Here is a 21,039-nt window from a genome sequence, read left to right as displayed (position 1 = left end):
GAACATCCTTCTCTTTATTTTCTTAATCCTGCAAACAGACTCGTTAAAGCTTGCATGTTAAACCACAGATACGTATTAATGTATTATTGTTCTTGTTTGTTGTTGTTTTTTTTTATATTTTTCTTTTCGTATTCCGTTGAACGAACATTGTGTTGCAGGCTTTCTGAGCGTTGGAACTGTGGTAATTAATAATCGTTATCGTTTTAACCATTTCTATTATTCTTTTATACTATTGTTTATTTATGAAGGTAGTCTGATTTTCTTCTGCACTTATTATCCTTAATGAGTCCTGAGCTCTCGGCTTGAGATCTTGAGTTCTCCTGACTTCAGACCAGACAAGTATCTGTGTTCAACATTCCCACGTTGATGAGTTCTCTCCGTGTTCTCTCCGTGTTCTCTTCGTGTTCTCTCTGTGTTCTCTCCGTGTTCTCTTCGTGTTCTCTCTGTGTTCTCTCCGTGTTCTCTCCGTGTTCTCTCCGTGTTCTCTCCGCGTTCTCTCCTCGTTCTTACATATCATATAATAACCGACAGCATGCAGCAGTCTCATCATGCAAGGCCAACTCAAAAGCCCCACAAAACTTTACACAATAAATTATTTTGGATAAAATTTGCCTGTTTTTATCCACCTCATTGTGTTTCTTCACCGTAGGCCTGTGTCCGTCGTCCAGCTGGGGAGCAATGTTCACTTAGCCTGATATGCTAGCTTAGTAGCTTGACGGAGTTATCCATGTGTCCTCCTGGTGTTCTCATGTTTTCTTAATTTATCCAACAAGTGCTTCATGTCCCTTACTCTCGTAGCTGTCCATGCTGGATCGGTCCACGTCGATTTAAAAAGCAAGCATGGAAAGCAAAATACGGCGTTAGCACGACTGCATCCAGCAGCTAACTTAGCCAAACCGTGCTGGTGTAGTGTAGCCGTCTGCACAGAAGCTGCTTCCCTTCACGTCAGTCTGTTTTCTGGTGAGGTCCGGCTGATCTGGGACCAGGTGTTTTACCTGTAGTTTCTCCTCCAAAGTTCTTCTCTCAAACGGGTGTTGGAGGAGAGATTATACCGCGTTAGCGTTTGGTCTCCTTGGATCTGGCCCCAGCACACTGAGACGGGCGGAGAGGACGTGCAGGAAAAGCACATATTTTGCATAGATATCCTATTTTACAAATATTACTGGGTATATTCCACATTTCAAAAACCCCAATATTGACAAAAAAAAATGTTTGTGGCTGAAGGTGGGGGCCCGTGGCCCTCTATTGGCCAGCCGCCACTGGACAGAAGTATTACGAAACTTTATTATTATTATTTTGTATCACATTTTCCTCCCCATTCTGGAAATTAAATATTACCTTAAAAAAATTCAAAAACTACAAAACTATTCTGTAAACCTCGGCTTCAAAATGTCACGACACACGTGGAGATCAAACATGATAAAGATAACGGAGAGTTTCTGTCGGGGCGCCGGAGACAAGCTGGAGAGAACTAAATGTTTATTTTTGGAAATGGTGAAAAGGGAAATATTAACGAAGTCTTCATCCAGTCACCTCATGGAGTGGGACGTGGGGAAAATAAAGATCTGTGGTGCAAAAACTAAACAAAGTCTCCTTTTTATTTCAATCTAAGCTGAACGTGTATCGGTTTATTCTGTTGCATAGCAACCTGACATATTATATGTCATGGAATGGACCAACACAAAATAAATCAAAAGATAACAAAGTGGGAAAAACATCCTAAAAAGCCGTATGGTCACATGCATGATCCCCAAATGGCCCTCAGATGCCACATAGTTAGTTTAATAAGCTCCGGCTGTGTGAGCAGAACCAGACCAGAGATCCTGAAGGAGATCAGAGGCACGTATGAAGATCTGAGCTCTTGATGGTTTGCTGTTGAACTTAACTCATTGTTGCTCCGTTACCTCATGTGAACCTTAGATTGCTAACTTTATTCACGAGGTTGTTTTACGGTCACTGAACAGCGGGTTGCTCAACCGAATGCAGGCCGTTGTCCCGTTTTACGGCATCATAAAAAACACTAAATAAAAACATGACACGTGGAAGGTGGAGTCTTCAGTAGTCTCTCGGTCAGAAGAAAGAAGCAGATCAATACATCGGACCCTGAACATCCCATAATAGTTTGGAATGTTCTATAGCTGCTCTGAGAGGCATGACGACCACCAGGTCTGTGCAGAAGCAGCAGCTGCACTGAATACTTTACGACCTGTAAACACACGCCGCCTCCGACCAGATGAACCCATCAGATGAACCCACCAGATAAACCCACCAGATAAACCCATCAAATAAACACACCAGATAAACCCATCAGATGAACCCATCAAATAAACACACCAGATAAACCCATCAGATAAACCCATCAGATGAACCCATCAGATAAACCCATCAGATAAACCCACCAGATAAACCCATCAGATAAACCCATCAGATGAACCCATCAGATGAGCCCATCAGATAAACCCATCAGATGAACCCATCAGATGAGCCCATCAGAATTCATTAGCAAAGCATTTCAACTTTTCACCTGTGACTCAGTTTCAGTTTCAGTTTTAGTTTGAGCTCTCAGGACTTTGATTTCTTCTATCAGTGAAGTTTATTCCCCAGCGAGCCGCTCGGAGTTCTGCAGCTTCGTCACGGTAAGAAGAGTTCCACTCGTCTGTTTCAGGTTCAAACTTCACGTCTATATATTGTTAAAGCTTAGTTAGTGAGGGGGAATATGGAGAGAGGTAAAAGAAAAGAGAAGTTGAGAAGAAAAAGAAAAAGTTGAAAGTGGTGGAATGCAACTAAACTATTTACTCAAGTTGTTACGTTCCTCGACTGAACCGGTAACAATGAGCGTGGAGGATGTCTCACGGGCCACGAACCAATACACAAGTGGTTCATTAACCAAAAGGGAACAAGAACTTCTAGAGAACAAGAAGGTAAACGCTACGACATTAACACAACAATACGATAAGATAATAATAATCTAGCAGGCTTCCCAGACCCTCTCTGCTGTGGCCCATGGGCTCGTCTGCCAGGCTTCCCGAGGCTCTTATCCACCTGCAGCGCTAATCAGCCAACTGACTTCAGCTGTACACACACACACACACACATATGAACCTGAGAAACGGGCAGAACCAGGTCCAGGCAACAGGACTAGCTCTAGTTTCTTCACTTTGTGTAGACCTGACTTCTACTTTGCATTTGGGAACAACCTTTTCCACCTGAGCCGTTGTTTGAAAGATTTGATTTATTTGACAGGTCCTGAACCGTCCGTGGGAAGAATGAACATTCATAAGTCGAGCGAGTTAAAGCCGGTTAAAATAGAAGCAGTCCGTCAAAATGTAATAAGTCTCAATGTGCTCTACGTCCTGAGCTGGATCAGGAAGTAGAGCCTCTGCTGGACCTTTTTCCAGATGGTGTTGATGTTGGAAGCCCAGGTCCAGGTGGTTCAGGTCCAGGTGGTTCAGCTCCAGGTGGTTCAGGTCCAGGTTGATCAGGTCCAGGTGGTTCAGCTCCAGGTGGTTCAGCTCCAGGTTGATCAGGTCCAGGTGGATCAGGTTCAGGTGGTTCAGGTCCAGGTTGATCAGGTCCAGGTGGATCAGTCCAGGTGGTTCAGGTCCAGGTGGATCAGTCCAGGTTGATCAGGTCCAGGTGGTTCAGGTCCAGGTGGTTCAGGTCCAGGTGGTTCAGGTCCAGGTTGATCAGGTCCAGGTGGTTCAGGTCCAGGTGGTTCAGGTCCCCAACAGAATTGTAACAAAATGGTCCAACTTTTTGTGACTCCTGCAGCCGTGCTTTTTCAAATAATAGAATAAAGAAAATGTAAATCCCGATCGCTCCATCAGACAGAAACTAATAACATGTGCAACACTTTGTTAGAACAATGCAAATAAAGTTATATCTGTGCAAAATACAACTAATATTTGACACACTCAATTAACCTGTTTTACACTGAATATATGTTCAAGATAATAACAATAAGGTTCAACCTGTGAGACAGAATGAGTGAGATGTGTGAGCATCAGGTTGTATCAATAATAGTGGAGCAGTGAGCTGCTTTCCTCTACACATCTTTATAAACAGGGTTGTAGATTTGATACGGCTCTCAATTAATGCTCAATGTTGAGCTAAGATCTGTTTTCTGTTTTGAGAGACAACAGCAGTCGTGCATGAGCAGCGTAACGTAAACATTTACATGAAAGTACAGCATTTCTCCATGTATTTATTAATGAGGTTTAATGTCCGTGTACTTTGTACTTTTGTAATATGTAAAGTTATCATGTTCATGGAGAGAGAGGTCGTCCTGAAACCACAAGGTAGCGGTTTATCCCTGTTCTCATAGTTTCATGTTGAAGTGTCCTTGAAGTGTCCTTGAAGTGTCCTTGAAATGTCCTTGAGGTGTCCTTGAAGTGTCCTTGATAAGACCCTGAAGCCCCAGAGCTTCACAGCAGCTCACTGCTCCTTAACTACTAAGAATGGTAAAATGCAGAGAATATTTTCCCCACTGTGGGATTAATAAAGGATTAGAAGAAGAAGAAGAAAATTAAAACATGAAAGCAAAGAAGCGCCACATTTTGCCGCTTCGCACACATCCATTAAAACCTTAAACCGTTGCATAAAAATACAATTTCGACAAAAAATGCATTTGCTTGTGCAGATTGGTGGTTCATTCCAAGAGGCAGAAATATGCAGCTCTTTCTCAGGAAACGTTTCAATAGAAAGTATCGCAAATTATTCTGACACAATTTATTTGATCTATATTTCATGATCTTTATTGTTTTGGGCGGCAGAATTATTTCTTCAAACTTGAACAAATGAACCAAAACTACGTGAGGAAAGTTGTTTAGGACGTTGTGGCGAAAAGAAAGAGAAATGTTTCTCCATCAGCTCATATGTTACAATACATATTTACACTCTCATAACTCCACTGCTGCTATGGACATATAGCAATACTTCATGAGACTCAAAGTATTCAGAGGCTCATCTTCCAGTAATCTCTCTGCACGTATGGCTCGTCATCTTAAACTGATCCTGGACCAGTTAAAGATGACGACATGAGGCGGTGTCTCCTGTGTGTTCTCACACACTGATCCAGGATCAGTGTGTGAGAACACACAGGAGACATGATTATGATTATGTTTATGATTAAGATGATTAATACTGTTAGAAAAGTTGCTACTCGACCTCGGGTGTAAAATCATCAATCAGGACATTTATTCTTGTAAGAAGGATTGAAACCACAATCTGTGTTGTGATATCATTGTAACTCCAAGATGCTTTTATTGTGAAACTCTTATCACTGAAACAGGAAGCTGATCCTGTTTCAATCTGTTTCCTGTTTCTTCTCCTCTGCTTCATCTGCTCAGAGTTGATCAGGGCTGAGGTCTCCTCTGAACTAAAGGACATCTGTTAGTAAGACTTTCTTCAAAATAAAAGCATAAGTGAGACATCTAACCATCTCCAGACACAGTCCATATTAATAACATGTATGAAGCATGTTGAGCCCATTGAGCGCCTCCAATAAACAACCTTTACAAGGCATGAGTCATGGAGCGTTCTCCCTGCCAACGCTCCCACTAAACTGCATTCCAACACTTTACTTTGGCGGGAACGTGTTTCCTGTCTCAGATGAAACCGTTGTCAAAGGCTTGAACACGCGGCGAAGAAAATTTAAAATGAAGAACATGAAATATGAAAGAGCTCAAAACGTTAAGTGATGAGAAGTAAAGGTCGCTTAGAGGGAACAGGTCTGATCCCTGGAGGCAAATGAGGAGGAGGAGGAATGGGAGGAGTGAGGAAGAGGAGGAGGAGGAATGGGTGGAGTGAGGAGGAGGAATGGGAGGAGTGAAGAAGAAGAGGAGGAATGGGAAGAGGAGGAAGAGGAGGAGGAGGAAGAGGAGGAGGAGGAATGGGAGGAGTGAGGAAGAGGAGGAGGTGGAAGAGGAGGAGGAGGAAGAGGAGGGGGTGGAATGGGAGGAGGAAGAAGAGGAGGAGGAGGAAGAGGAGGAGGAGGAATGGGAGGAGTGAGGAAGTGAAAACTGGAGGGCAGGAGAGAGGAGAGGGACAGAAGGAAGAGGAAGACGAGGAGGAAGGAGGCTCTCTGCTGAAAGAAGACTTTTAACCTCGTGGAGACGGATTGAGGGGGAAACTCTTCTTCTTCTCCTCTTTTGTGGTAGATAGTTCTTCTTCTTCATCATCTTCATCTTCTTCTTCATCATCTTCTTCTTCTTTGTGGTAGACTCCTCTGTCTGTCCCGTCTCCTCTGCTCTCTGTCCTGACTCCTCTGTCCTGACTCCTCTGTTCTGACTCCTCTGTCCTGACTCCTCTGTCCCGACTCCTCTGCTCTCTGTCCTGACTCCTCTGTCCTGACTCCTCTGTCCCGACTCCTCTGCTCTCTGTCCTGACTCCTCTGTCCCGTCTCCTCTGTCCTGACTCCTCTGCTCTCTGTCCTGACTCCTCTGTCCTGACTCCTCTGTCCCATCTCCTCTGTCCTGACTCCTCTGTCCCGACTCCTCTGCTCTCTGTCCTGACTCCTCTGTCCCGTCTCCTCTGTCCTGACTCCTCTGCTCTCTGTCCTGACTCCTCTGTCCTGACTCCTCTGTCCCATCTCCTCTGTCCTGACTCCTCTGTCCCGACTCCTCTGCTCTCTGTCCTGACTCCTCTGTCCTGACTCCTCTGTCCTGACTCCTCTGTCCCATCTCCTCTGTCCTGACTCCTCTGCTCTCTGTCCTGACTCCTCTGCTCTCTGTCCTGACTCCTCTGCTCTCTGTCCTGACTCCTCTGCTCTCTGTCCTGACTCCTTTGCTCTCTGTCCTGACTCCTCTGCTCTCTGTCCTGACTCCTTTGCTCTCTGTCCTGACTCCTCTGCTCTCTGTCCTGACTCCTCTGTCCTGACTCCTCTGCTCTCTGTCCTGACTCCTCTGCTCTCTGTCCTGACTCCTCTGTCCTGACTCCTCTGTCCTGACTCCTCTGTCCCGTCTCCTCTGTCCTGACTCCTCTGCTCTCTGTCCCATCTCCCCTGTCCTGTCTCCTCTGTTCTCTGTCCTGACTCCTCTGTCCTGACTCCTCCGCCCCGTCTCCTCTGTCCTGACTCCTCTGTCCCATCTCCTCTGTCCTGACTCCTCTGCTCTCTGTCCTGACTCCTCTGCTCTCTGTCCTGACTCCTCTGTCCTGACTCCTCTGTCCTGACTCCTCTGTCCCATCTCCCCTGTCCTGTCTCCTCTGTTCTCTGTCCTGACTCCTCTGTCCTGACTCCTCCGCCCCGTCTCCTCTGTCCTGACTCCTCTGCTCTCTGTCCTGACTCCTCTGTCCTGACTCCTCTGTCCCATCTCCTCTGTCCTGACTCCTCTGTCCCGACTCCTCTGCTCTCTGTCCTGACTCCTCTGTCCTGACTCCTCTGTCCCGTCCCCTCTGTCCCGACTCCTCTGCTCTCTGTCCTGACTCCTCTGTCCTGACTCCTCTGTCCCATCTCCTCTGTCCTGACTCCTCTGCTCTCTGTCCTGACTCCTCTGCTCTCTGTCCTGACTCCTCTGCTCTCTGTCCTGACTCCTTTGCTCTCTGTCCTGACTCCTCTGCTCTCTGTCCTGACTCCTCTGCTCTCTGTCCTGACTCCTTTGCTCTCTGTCCTGACTCCTCTGCTCTCTGTCCTGACTCCTCTGCTCTCTGTCCTGACTCCTTTGCTCTCTGTCCTGACTCCTCTGCTCTCTGTCCTGACTCCTTTGCTCTCTGTCCTGACTCCTCTGCTCTCTGTCCTGACTCCTCTGTCCTGACTCCTCTGCTCTCTGTCCTGACTCCTCTGCTCTCTGTCCTGACTCCTCTGTCCTGACTCCTCTGTCTTGACTCCTCTGTCCCGTCTCCTCTGTCCTGACTCCTCTGCTCTCTGTCCTGACTCCTCTGTCCTGACTCCTCTGTCCTGACTCCTCTGTCCCATCTCCCCTGTCCTGTCTCCTCTGTTCTCTGTCCTGACTCCTCTGTCCTGACTCCTCCGCCCCGTCTCCTCTGTCCTGACTCCTTTGCTCTCTGTCCTCCAGCTCAGTCTTTGCTCCAGGGCTCCTCGGCAGTCGTTGTTTTTTTGGGGAGGATTCCGAACCGGCCTCTTGCAGGATTACAGGAAGATTTGCCTCGCCGCTCCCGATGGACTGCTGCTTCTGGATGCGGGCCTGGAGGCAGAACCCCGGCCGCTGACGTGGAACGTGGAACCGCAGAGGGCGAGGTGATGACCGGGCCATGCTGAGAGGGAGGCCCGCTCCGGCCAGCGCCTACCTGGGTCTCGTCTGCCTGCTCGTCCAGGCGGCGCGGCCGACCGCCGGGCTCTGCACCCGGGACCTCCTGCGCCGGGTGCAGAGCCTCATCCTCAAAGCCCCCGAGCAGGTAGGCCGGAGTTCACCCGCCGTTCAGCTCTCAGCGGGTTCCATTCCTTAGTGAGGTCTCTCAGGTTGAAACTCGTTGAGCTTTTCAGTTTTTTATCTTAAGACGCAGGAATGAACGTGACTGAACAACATTTACAGTCGTGTCTTATACACTAAAATATACATGTATGAATGATTAAAACCAGACGAAATGTTTTTCAGCCAAGCGAGATATATGTATATATATATATATATATATGTATATATATATATATATATATATATATATATATATATATATATATATATATATATATATATATATACACTCAGTGGCTTGCAAAAGTATTCATACCCCTGAACGTTTCCACATTACACGCCACAAACATAAATATATTTTATTGGAATTTTATGTGAAAGACCAACACAAAGTGTCACGCAATTGTGAAGTACAAAGAAAATTAGACATGATTTTACATTTTTTTGACAAATAAAAAACTGAAAAGTGCAGTGTGCAAAATTGTTCAGCCCCTTTTCTCTGAGTGCAACCAATTGCCTTCAGAAGTTGCCTGATGACTGCTGAATGATTGAATGTTGACCGAATGACTAAATAGAGTCCACCTGTGTGTAATCTAATCTCAGTACAAATACAGCTGTTCTGTGACGCCTCAGAGGTTTGTGAAGAGAATACTGGGGAGCAAACAGGACCATGAAGTCCAAGGAACACACCAGACAGGTCAGAGATAAAGTTGTGGAGAAGTTTAAAGCAGGGTTAGGCTATAAAAAGATTTCCCAAGCTTTGAACATGTCACGGAGAACTGTTCAATCCATTATCCGGAAATGGAAAGAGTACGGCACAACTGCAAACCTACCAAGACACGGCCGTCCACCTAAACTCACAGGCGAACAAGGAGAGCACTGACAGAGATGCAGCCAAGAGGCCCATGTGACTCTGGATCAACTGCAGAGATCCACAGCTCAGGTGGGGGATCTGTCCACAGGACAACTATTGGGCTCCACTCCACAAATCTGGCCTTTAAAAGAAGAAAGCCATTGTTAAAAGAAAACCATAAGAAGTCCCGTTTGCAGTTTGCCAGAAACCATGTGGGGGACACGGCAAACATGTGGAAGAAGCTGCTCTGGTCAGATGAGACCAACATTGAACTTTTTGGCCTAAATGCAAAACGTTATGTGTGGCGGAAACCTAACACTGCACATCACCCTGAACACACCATCCCACTGTCAGACATGGTGGTGGTAGCATGATGCTCTGGTGCTCCTCTTCAGCAGGGACAGGGAAGTTGGTCAGAGTTGATGGGACGATGGATGGAGCCAAACACAGGGCAATCTGGGAAGAAAACCTGTTGGAGTCTACAAAAGACTTGAGACTGGGGCGGAGGTTCAGCTTCCAGCAGGACAGCGACCCTAAACATAAAGCAGGGCTACAATGGAATGGTTTAAAGCAAAACATATTCATGTGTTAGAACGGCCCAGTCAAAGTCCAGACCTAAATCCCATCCAGAATCTGTGGCAAGATCTGAAAACCGCCGTTCACAAACGCTCTCCATCTAATCTGACTGACCTGGAGCTGTTTTGCAAAGAAGAAAGGGCAAAAAAAGCTGACAAACCCCAAAAGACTTGCAGCTGGAATTGCAGCAAAAGGCGGTTCCACAAAGTATTGACTCAGGGGGGCTGAATAATTTTGCACACTGCACTTTTCGGTTTTTTATTTGTCAAATTTTTTTTAAATCATGTCTAATTTTCTTTGTACTTCACAATTGCGTGACACTTTGTGTTGGTCTTTCACATAAAATTCCAATAAAATATATTTGTTTTTGCTGTGTAATGTGGAAATGTTCAAGGGGTATGAATACTTTTGCAAGCCACTGTGTGTGTGTGTAAATATATATATATATATATATATATATATATATATATATATATATATGACACTTAGCGTTCTGTTAGCATCTCTTGTGTTAGCTCTCTGTTAGCATCTCTTGTGTTAGCGTTCTGTTAGCATCTCTTGTGTTAGCGTTCTGTTAGCATCTCTTGTGTTAACAGGTCGGTTTTGACCCATGTCTTAAATCATCTGTAAAATACACTAAAAACTATCATCTATCATCCAATGTGTTTCTCATCTCTTGGTGACCTTGTTAGGCTTCCTTATCCATGAACATATTGTTATGTTTAATATTGTTGGTGTGGGCCTCTGGGCCTTTTCTTTGTCAGGATACCTCCAGTTCTATTAAAGAAATGTTAAAATGAACCTCAAGAGAATCATATAAATAAATAAAAGGTTGTTGTGTTACCTGACTATTACTGAGGGGTATTAGAACACATCTCTTAAATACATTTGTTTTATTTATTGTTTCATTTTAATAGTATTAACTATAGTAACATGGTGTGACGGGTCAATTTTGACCCATTTATATTTACTTCAAGAAAAAGGCTAAAAGGTATTTGTTTCAGCAATAGAACTTTAATACAAACACAACATATAGATTTATAAGGTCAAACAAACAACAACCAATCAAGCAAATCTTATTTTCATAACTGGGTCAAAACCGACCCTAACAACACAAAGGTCATAATTCAACCAGAGCATTTCATAATTTAATGAATACAAATGTTGTTTCATTCAAAAGGCCTTGATGCAATAAACACGTATGTGGTTCTTTTTTGCGTTTGAAACCTAAAACGGGTCGGTGCCGCCCCGAACACAAGAGGAAGGTTGTTGACTTCCTTTCTGCTTGAAGACAGGACAGGACAGTCAAAATCAAAGCAGATATTCTGACTTTTAGTCCCTCTAGAATCTGGATCCTACATTTCCCAGAAGGCAGCTTGGTTGCATCTTTCCTGAGACCCGTCCTGTCTGGTATACAGTCAGTGGAATCCGCCTTTAACGTGTAACTCTGCAGCGTCTTTGCAGAGCCGTGTGCGTGAGGAGTGGCAGCAGTAAATCATTCCGAGCCTCCGGCTGCACTGAGCTTTCAGTCGGTGTCAAGGTTGTTGTCGGGATCGGTGTTGGCTCAAGGCTTTGGCCGGCTTGCACCTATTCACGACCCTGGTTTCCTCTTGTACTCTGTGTGAAGCTGCAGGGATGTGACATGTAAGACATGACTTTGTGTCTTTGATGCTTAAACCTCTTTAACCCCGGTTGAGCCCCAGACATCTTTCTCATAAATTCCGAATTGTTTGCATCCCCATACTAAACATAGAATATCTCCTCAACCACAAGGGCTATTTGAATAATTCAAAAGGTATAATATACAGAAAACACGCGTGAGGCCAGATAAGAGGTTCTTATAGCAGTATATGTGTTTTATATGGGTTTATACGTTGATAGAACACATATGATATTATGCATATCATCGCTTTCTTTCTACTATAAAATATCACTATGAGCTAACAGTATCTCTGCAAAGTTTGACTTTTAAGCGAAGTTCAATATTTTTAGTAATTAATTTAGTGCAGATTTCGTGTACCGTAGGTTTAGGTCAGCTGAGAGACAAAAAGCCCTAACTTTCTTCCTGGACCTTGAACGCCTCTCATTCCACAACAGAGGAGCTCTGCTCAAGCAGATGCACCAAAACATACCAAGAGAGTATAGTTTATCCATAGTAAGTACAATACATACCAAGTATTGTTTATCCATAAGTAAGTACAATACATACCAAGTATTGTTTATCCATAGTAAGTACAATACATACCAAGTATAGTTTATCCATAGTAAGTACAATACATACCAAGTATAGTTTATCCATAAGTAAGTCATATTTCAGTGTTTTGGCTGCAATGTGGTTGATATCTTAAGGTTTTGTCTCACAGTGGATTTGACAGAAAGGTGAGCTAATCATGTGTAGCATCAAGCTAGGGATATAAATGTATTTATTTGCGTTCCACATCTGCACATATTGTATGTTTACACTGTCGGCTGGTTGTGTGTGTGTGTGTGTGTGTGTGTGTGTGTGTGGTAGGTGTTAACATGTGACTTTCTCCTCCCCAGAAGGACTTGGGCTCTCGACTCTACACGCCCTCCAGACACGACTACGAGGTACGAGCTCGTCTGCTCATTAAATATTGTTATTAATATGTTCATGAAAGACAAATGAGGTTATGCCAGATTAAAGATTATATAGAAAATGTAATAATATAATCCGGATCATCTGGAAAAAGTGTTATTATTGTGACCGATTTCCCAGCATGCATCTGACCGTTGGCCTCTCAGTGGTGCATCAACACAGATCTACAATCTACTTTTACTTTAGACATAGACACACATATCCACCAGCTGTTTGTCTTTTTATTTAATCAAAAAATGACATTCATATCAAACTAATACATTTTGTTGGCGGCAGATGAGACGATAACTTTATGAACATTGAACTGGAACGCTCTCGTTCCTTAACCCTTCAGGGTCTGAGGCCTTTCTCTCCATTTTACATAATCACTTAAATCCACCTTTTACAGGCATTTTGCATATGAGATATAAACCCATGTGTGACATCAAAAATTGCAGAACAATCTCAGCTCTCTATATAATGAGGCACCATTGTCATAAGGCACAAGTGTAAAGAGATAACATGGCCCTAAAGCTGAAATTTTGAAGCTTGATTTTTGAAATTCTTCATATCTCTTGTGAAAACATAACTTTACTCATGTGGACGAAACGTTTTGCTGATGGAAATTGTTTTACCAAAGGTTATAGGTTCGCAAAAGCAGTGAAATATATTAATAAAATCGTAGATACATGTAAATAAATGTCTGATATTCCATTTTGTACACTGCAAGAGAAGACTAGTTTTTAGCTGCTCTTCAGTGGGTAGTGTGTTGTCTCTGCAGCGTAGGTGGGTGGGTCCTTTCCAGGGATTTCCTGAGTGTTCATTGGTAGTTTCACACAAAATGTCGACGGACACCTGAATTGACAAATCCCGGTGAAAGGCGGAGCTTCACACAGACTCTGCAGCCTGTGAGCTCCTGTGAGAGACAGTAGGAGCTCACAGAGTGGATCTAGGAACAGCGTATTCTTATTTCTGTGATGTTTTTTCGCAGCGTTATTAATATTTAGACAACGTAAACATCGTCAAGCACGCTTGATCTGGAGGATCCTTAGTAGAGGAGATCCTCCAGCTCTCTGGAGCCAGAGATCTGGAGGATCCTTAGTAGAGGAGATCCTCCAGCTCTCTGGAGCCAGAGATCTGGAGGATCCTTAGTAGAGGAGATCCTCCAGCTCTCTGGAGCCAGAGATCTGGAGGATCCTTAGCAGAGGAGATCCTCCAGCTCTCTGGAGCCAGAGATCTGGAGCTGAGCCGGTCCAGCCACGCTCGTCTAGTTTCAGTATATTTGTCACGCTTTAGGAGGAAGTGCATCTCTGTCTCAACCTCACCTGTTGAACAGTGACCACTTGTTCTGGTTTCTTCTGTGGGCCTTTCTCGATAGCTAGTCGGTGGTCGGAGAGCCTGTACCGGGTCAGGGTCTGTCTCTGCTTCTTCCCCTGACAGAAGACAGATATGCTGACCATTCAGAATCTCTTTTTAGGGCCAGATAACATTCCAATCTACTTTGACTTGCAGTTTCTCTTCTCCGATGTTCCTAGTGTGTTCCTTTGCTTGTCTGTATGGCTGCGTTGACTCCAGCTGGTGTCTGGAGAGCAGTGCTGCTGTGAGGCTGCTTCTGCTGGGTGGAAGTTCGTCTCCCACCAGCTGCCTCAGGAGACTCTGTTCTGGGTTCAGCTCTTGGCTTCGGAGGGCTTTAACATGGAGGGGGTCTCGTGAGTTAGTTTGAAGGTGATTCCAGAAATGAAGTGCTCGTTTGTGGATGTTTATTATAATATCTGCCTAATTCTGCCCTACATGCATTTGTTGGTGTCTTTGTTTGAACGTTGAGGATCATTCTGCAGAACTCTGCATGCAGGGCTCCTGTGGGGTGTTTGTCCCATTGAGTGTTGCTATGGTGACTGAGTGGACCCCAAACTTCACTAGCATACAGCCAATGGGCTGGATCACACCATCAAACATCTTACACCAGATTTTGATTGGAATTTGGATATTATAAAATGTTCTTTTAATTGCATTATCTCTCTCTCTCTTTCACCCCTGTCTCTCCAGCAGAGTTCCCTCGGCTTCACCCTGAAATGTTTCGGTGAAGAAGTCAAAGTCCTCCTTGACGAGTGGGCGACTGCTGGTTTCAAGTTATTCAACGGCTCCAGATTTAAATCCAAAATTGAAGATCTGGCAGTGAAGTTAAACCTGGTAACACGTCTTGTTTTGTGTCTCTTTGTAGTTGTTTTGTGTCTCTTAAAAGGTTGTTCTGTGTCTCTTTGTGGTTGTTGTGTGTCTCTTTGTAGTTGTTTTGTGTCTCTTTAAAGGTTGTTCTGTGTCTCTTTGAGGTTGTGTATCTTTGTGGTTGTTTTGTGTTTTTTTTAGGTTGTTTTGTGTCTCTTTGTGGTTGTTGTGTGTCTCTTTGTAGTTGTTTTGTGTCTCTTTAAAGGTTGTTCTGTGTCTCTTTGTGGTCATTTGTTGTCTCTTTGAGGTTGTGTATCTTTGAGGTTGTTTTGTCTCTCTTTGAGGTTGTTGTGTGTCTCTTTGTGGTCATTTGGTGTCTCTTTGAAGTTGTTTTGTTTCTATTTGTAGTCATGTAGGTTCCCTTTAAGGTTGTTTTACCCCTTTTCATTGTGAGGCTCTTTGAAACTCTTTTGCATCTTTGTGGTTGTTTGTTGTTGTTGTACTTCTCTTTATGTTCCCCGGGCCTTTGAGGCCAGTTTACTTATCCGCCCACCCCAAACCAACACTGACGTATTTGGGATTAAAAACCACTTTCCGCTTCTTTCTTGCCACACAAACTGAGTTGCTGATGAGGGGCGCAACCTTCCCTTTGAGTTGAGAACATACAACCGTTACAACTGAATGACTCAATAAAGTCTCTTTGTGAGATTGTCCGCTATATGTGTGAGTTTAATGGCAGTTTGCCGTCGTACATAAATCACTGTATCATCTGCATACATTTGAACAGCAGCTCGGACAGATTATTAGTCTGATAGCAGAAGAGGGGAGGAGCTAGAACAGAGCCCTGGGGCACTCCGACACCACAACGTGTCCCGATGGAGGTTTATGATTGGTTCTCAATGGCTCTCGGCGTCTTGTTGGTGTAACACCACGTTAGATAAAAACACATCTATGTGTCTTTGTTCTTCCAGACGGAGGCCGAGGGGCTGAAGTGTGAACACCTCAACGAGGAAAATGCAGAAACGTTCCTCTCTGAACTCAAACAGACTTTTGAGAAGATAAACTACGATTACAACTCCATATGCCAATAAGGACTTTTAAAAAGACACTTCATGATCAGTGTTTCTTCCTCGTGAACTCTTCATATCACCTGGGCACAGGTGTTCAGAGCCGCAGAACATGGAGGCGGAGTCTGTGGGATCTTCTACAGGATCACTTGGGATCCAAGGCCAGATCCAGATGAGCGGACAGAAGCCTGGATGGGACAACGGCAAATGGTGCTTTGACTGTGATGAATAACCTGTAAGTTATTTTGTCAACATGCTATAAAACACATCCTCTTTATCTCTTTTTTATTTTTTTGCTTGGTGAAACAAAACATGCTAGCAAAGTGTTTCAGTGATGTTTTGAGCTCAAATCCCCTTTTGACCACAAGTGGATCTGGCTGCAGGTTGTTGAAGATGAAAAGCAGTTTCCTATGTAATATGTTATCTCGTTTCATTAGCAATCAATAATGTTACACAATACAACATGATCAGCTGATTGAATGGGCGCCCTCTAGTGGCCGCGGTAGTAAACAAACACAGGACTTTCACTCGGGCGACCGCTGGCTGTGACCAAACCAAAACATAAGATGCGTACTTATTTAACTCAAATCACAATCTTTTCCTGAACATAACCAAGTAGTTTTGTTGCCTAAAAAAAACAATGTTTTTTTGTCCATACACAACATTAATTGTGTTAAAAGCTGCAACGCTACGTTCCCTATGAGCGTGTGGACGTGTGAACGCTGGGGATGAATACTGATGTTATGTTTGGATCAAAGATCCAGAAGGATGTGGGTCATGTGACAGGATGTACACAACACGTACACAACTCTGTGCACGTACACAACACGTACACAACTCTGTGCACGTACACAACACGTACACAACTCTGTGCACAACTCTGTGCACAGTCCTGTGCACGCCTGCAGCAGCAGGCCGCCGCCCCTCAGCTCGGTTTGAACGTCACTCAGAGCTCGTCCTTCATCTTCTGTCAGGAATGTAGAACCAAGAACATGACGGAATGTTGTTGACTCAATAACGGTCTCATTGTCAATCAAACGCTGTCACGCACCAACCTGTTCCCACAGTGTGTGTATATGTGTGTGATTGTATGTGTGTGAGTGAGTGTTTGTGTGTGAATGTGTGTGTTTGTGTGTGTGAGTGTGTGATTGTGTGAGTGAATGTGAGTGTGTGTGTGTGTGTGTGTAGGTCACAAAACAAAGTTAATCTCAGAAAGAAATCCAGTAAAAGATGAACTCAACTCTGCAGACGGGAAATGTTTTATTGATGAGGATGTTTCAATCTGTCTGTTCATAACACGTCTGGAAGAGAGAAATGTCCACGATCATGTTCAATAAAGTCAAACCACACACACACACCTGTTTATATTATTATGATTAATAAATATGGGAAATATGCCCCAAAATATTCCTAAAATCATCCACACTGAAAAAAATAAATGATTTGTAATAAAAATGTGTGGACATTTTCAAAATAAATGAATGGAAAATATTATTGATATGTGGGGGGGGGGGAGTGAAAAATGTCTGAAAAAAACAGTAAAAAAAAGCAATATTGATCATCCGGACTCGACACACGCGCACTCTCTCTCTTCAGGCTCCTCGTCCCGCAGCAGCTCTGCCTCTGCGCATGCTCAGTGGGCCTCTTGGACACTGCGCATGCTCAGTGGGCCTCTTGGACACTGCGCATGCTCAGTGGGCCTCTTGGACACTGCGCATGCTCAGTGGGCCTCTTGGACACTGCGCATGCTCGTCCGTCCTCCGTCCTCCTCCATCAGCTCTCGGGCTTGTCCTTGCCGGGCCCCATGAACTCCACCCCGTCCACCGGGATGTCTTTGTCCCGGATGGCCTTCTGCACGCACCGCTGGTACTCCCGGAAGCTCTCGGTGCACGGGTCCCCGCTGCGGTCCCCCTTCAGGAACTTGTCCGCGAACCAGCGGTTGAAGCACAGGTCGTAGTCCCGCTTCAGGTCGGTGCAGGCCTCCCCCACGCTGTTCATGTCCGGCGGGGCTGAAGGACGCGGGAGAAAAAGACGGATTTAACGATTAAAAGCCAACGGCAGCCACACGCGAGCCGTCCCGGAACTCTCCTTGAGCCGCGCGACGTGATTGGCTGTTTTTGAGAGGCGCCGAAATGTCGTGCGTGATGGCGTCACGACGTGCAGAGATGAGCCAGAGAGGAGGAAGAGGAGGAGGCATCACTCCACGAGGAATCGCGAAAACGTTGAAAACGAATAATCTTGTTTATAATAAACTGTTTATTGCCAAGTGCTTCACACACACACACACACAACCATCTGACAGTGTAAATATACAATATGTGCAGATGTGGAACGCAAATAAATACATTTACTCGAGAAACCTGAATCAGTGCAGTTTTGAGGTGCTTGTGTGTATTTTCACTCCACTTCAGAGGGAAATACTACATTCTACTTTGCTTTTTTGATAAATTGTTATTTTGGAGATTAAAACAACTTTAAATCAGAAAATAGATCACAGGTAAAAAGAAAACTTTATTGATCCCAGGGAGGAAATGTACAAGCAGGAAGTCATTCAAATGAGCTCCTCCGCAACATTAAAGTCATGTTTTATGTTTTAATTATGCATATACAATATTATATATATATATATATATATATATATATATATATATATATATATATATATATATATATATTATATACATATATATTATATATTGATATGAATGTATTTATATATGTAATGTATATATGCATATTGTATATATATATATATATATATTATTATATATAATAATATTGTATACATAATATATATACATATATTATATATATATATATATATATATAATATAATAATATACATACTATATATTATAATATATAATAATAATTTATATATAATATATATATATATATATATTTATATATATTCTCAAAAAATTAGTACTTTCAGTAAAGAATAGTACAGAGAATAGTACATAGAGGCAGAGTGAGACCTCCTCCTCTTTTCATACCCAACCACGTTCCAAAAAAAACCCGTGAGACTTCACGCGGCTTTCCCGAGATCTCGCGGTTCTCCAAGAAGACGCGAGGAGCGTCGGACTGATCTCAATAAGCCGGTTTTTGCGTTTCCTGCCTGCATAACGCGCTCCAGACCGGCAGCGGCACTTCAGACGGGTGAGTGAACCCCGCGCAGCTCTTCGGCGCACTTCCGGGTTCTCTACCGCATTAGCGTGCTCTGCTACGGCCGCTCTGATTGTTGTGATACTGCTAGCTTTAGCCGCTAGTTGCTCCGCCATGTTTTGATTTTTTAATTCAAACTTTTAGGCGGAAATTATTTGAGTGTTTGTTGTGTTTGTTGCCTCCGGAGCTCCACGATGTCCGACAGCGATGACAGCGACTTCTCCGACAACGCGAGCGAGCGCAGCAGCGACGGGGAGGCCGAGGAGGCCAACGAGGTGAGCTAGCGAGCTAACCGCTAAGCTAGCGATGCTAACAGTAAACACTGAGACTCAACGAGGTGAAAGTGGAGTAAAGTGTGAAAACACAACGTGTATATATATTAATATATACACACAGACATATTGTGTACTCGTGTTTGTGTTGCTGGATTGTGAAGTACACATCTGAGGTACTTGTACTTCTCTTTACTTTATATATTTACATATTTAATGTACTTTCATTGACACAACGTGAAACTTTGTTAACGGTTGAAGCATTTTTAATGTAAAAGGTTTCCTGGTTCCAGATATAGTAATCTTAATATATTATTATTATTATTATTATTATTATTATTATTAATAATCTGTTAGGAATAATAATATTATAGTAGTATTGTTATTACAGTAGTAATGTTGAGGTTTTAACTTGGCGGTGTCACTTTGGTCTTTGTGACGTCATTGCTCGCTTTTTTCACTATTTATTAAACAATTGATTCAAGAAGAAACTCATATATATATATATATATATATATATATATATATATATATTTATGTGTGTATTTTTATATATATATTTATTTATGTGTGTGTATATGCACACACTCTGTATTAAGCTACATATATATATATATATATATATATATATATATATATATATATATATATATATATATGTGTATATATATATATGTGTAATTATTACTTAGAGAGAGAGCGAGAGATCATGTAAATGTGTTATATTCATGTGTTCATGTAAATGTGTTATATTCATGTGTTCATGTCGTTCATTTACGCTGAGTTTGAAATAATAAATATGCTTTTAAAAGAAAGACTCAAAATATAAGCAGGCATACATACAGGCATCTATATAAATGTTTATTCTTTTAGTCAAACTATTGTCTCATTCATGTGAGTCATTAAGGTTTACTGTATGCTTTGTATTCTCACTGCTAGCTTACATGTGTGACCCTGTGGACTCTCTTTGCCCCAGGAGGAGACCGGCAGCCCCGTGGGCAGCGACAAGGTAGCGGAGGAGGAGGGGGAGGACCTGGAGGAGGAAGAGTATGACGAGGAGGAAGAGGAGGACGACGACGACCGTCCCCGGAAGAAGCCGAGGCACGGCGGCTTCATCCTGGACGAAGCCGGTACGGAGTCCGCTCCTCCGAGTCCAGACCGGGCGTCCGGTTCCCACCGAGCCGCCGCCTTAACCCCTCGTCTGCTTCCTGTCTCTGCTCTCTAGACGTGGACGACGAGTACGAGGATGAGGAAGATCAGTGGGAGGAAGGAGCGGAAGACATTCTGGAGAAAGGTGAGGCGCTCCACCTGCTCACAGGAGAAGAGCTTTTTATTATGATTCACTCCTCAGGCGTCAGTGGTTGTCTCCTCTCTCCTAGTCGACCTCTGACCTTAACGTGTGTTCAGTAGTTCATCCTCTACTAGATGTGGTTTTAGTTTTTCTGAAGCGCCAAAGTGCTCTGAGTTTCACTCCTCGTTTGAAACCTCCTCGCCAGGAGGAGGAGGAGGAAGAGGAGGAGGAGGAGGAGGAGGAAGAGGAGGAAGAGGAGGAGGAAGAAGAAGAAGAAGAAGAAGAGTCATGGTCTCCTCTTCAGGATCAAACCCAACTCAGAACCTGCTGACGTCAGACTCTTTCCTGTCCTACGACAGGACGTAGGATGGAGGAGACAGGATGTCAGGGTGTAGGAGAAGCAACCTAGGTGATGAAGAAAGGACGTAGGAGACAGGGCTAGGGTTGGGTACTGAAAACCGGCCCCAATATGGCACCGGTGCCAATACAACCGGCCCGAAACACAACGCAGATTTCCGTGCTTCCATTCGGTGCCTGAGCCGATTTGAAATACTTTTTTTAGCAGGTTGTGTAGCTACAGTAGCTAGCTAGCCATCAACCTTTTAACAGAGAAGTCTGAAAGGTAAACGGTCAAAAGCGTGGCTGTATTGTGTGATTTGAACAACGTGACGTGCAGCAAATGCAACA

The 21,039-nt window shown here is 43.8% G+C and overlaps 3 protein-coding genes across 3 annotated transcripts in view; 2 read left to right on the top strand and 1 right to left on the bottom strand.

Moving 5' to 3' along the window:
• Positions 1-21,039, top strand: part of LOC306742560 (protein NLRC3-like) — a gene marked incomplete at both ends in the record, with an annotated part of 315,498 nt that overhangs the window by 238,067 nt on the left and 56,392 nt on the right.
• On the bottom strand, positions 16,861-17,955 carry triap1 (TP53 regulated inhibitor of apoptosis 1). Its single transcript, XM_079224798.1, has one exon. It carries the CDS (start codon positions 17,620-17,622, stop codon positions 17,398-17,400), a length of 225 nt encoding a protein of 74 aa, XP_079080924.1. The 5' UTR covers positions 17,623-17,955; the 3' UTR covers positions 16,861-17,397.
• Positions 18,984-21,039, top strand: part of supt5h (SPT5 homolog, DSIF elongation factor subunit) — a gene marked incomplete at its 5' end in the record, with an annotated part of 23,436 nt that continues 21,380 nt past the window's right edge. The window contains 3 exons of the mRNA XM_079224372.1: positions 18,984-19,064; positions 20,038-20,070; positions 20,214-20,355. Coding sequence (XP_079080498.1) covers positions 18,984-19,064; positions 20,038-20,070; positions 20,214-20,355 — 256 coding nt within the window. The remainder of the gene's footprint in view (positions 19,065-20,037; positions 20,071-20,213; positions 20,356-21,039) is intronic.

Source organism: Taurulus bubalis (genome assembly GCF_910589615.1).
Source record: "Taurulus bubalis genome assembly, chromosome: 10".
NCBI classification, from domain to species: Eukaryota; Metazoa; Chordata; class Actinopteri; order Perciformes; family Cottidae; genus Taurulus; species Taurulus bubalis.
This window is presented reverse-complemented; position numbering and strand designations above follow the sequence as displayed.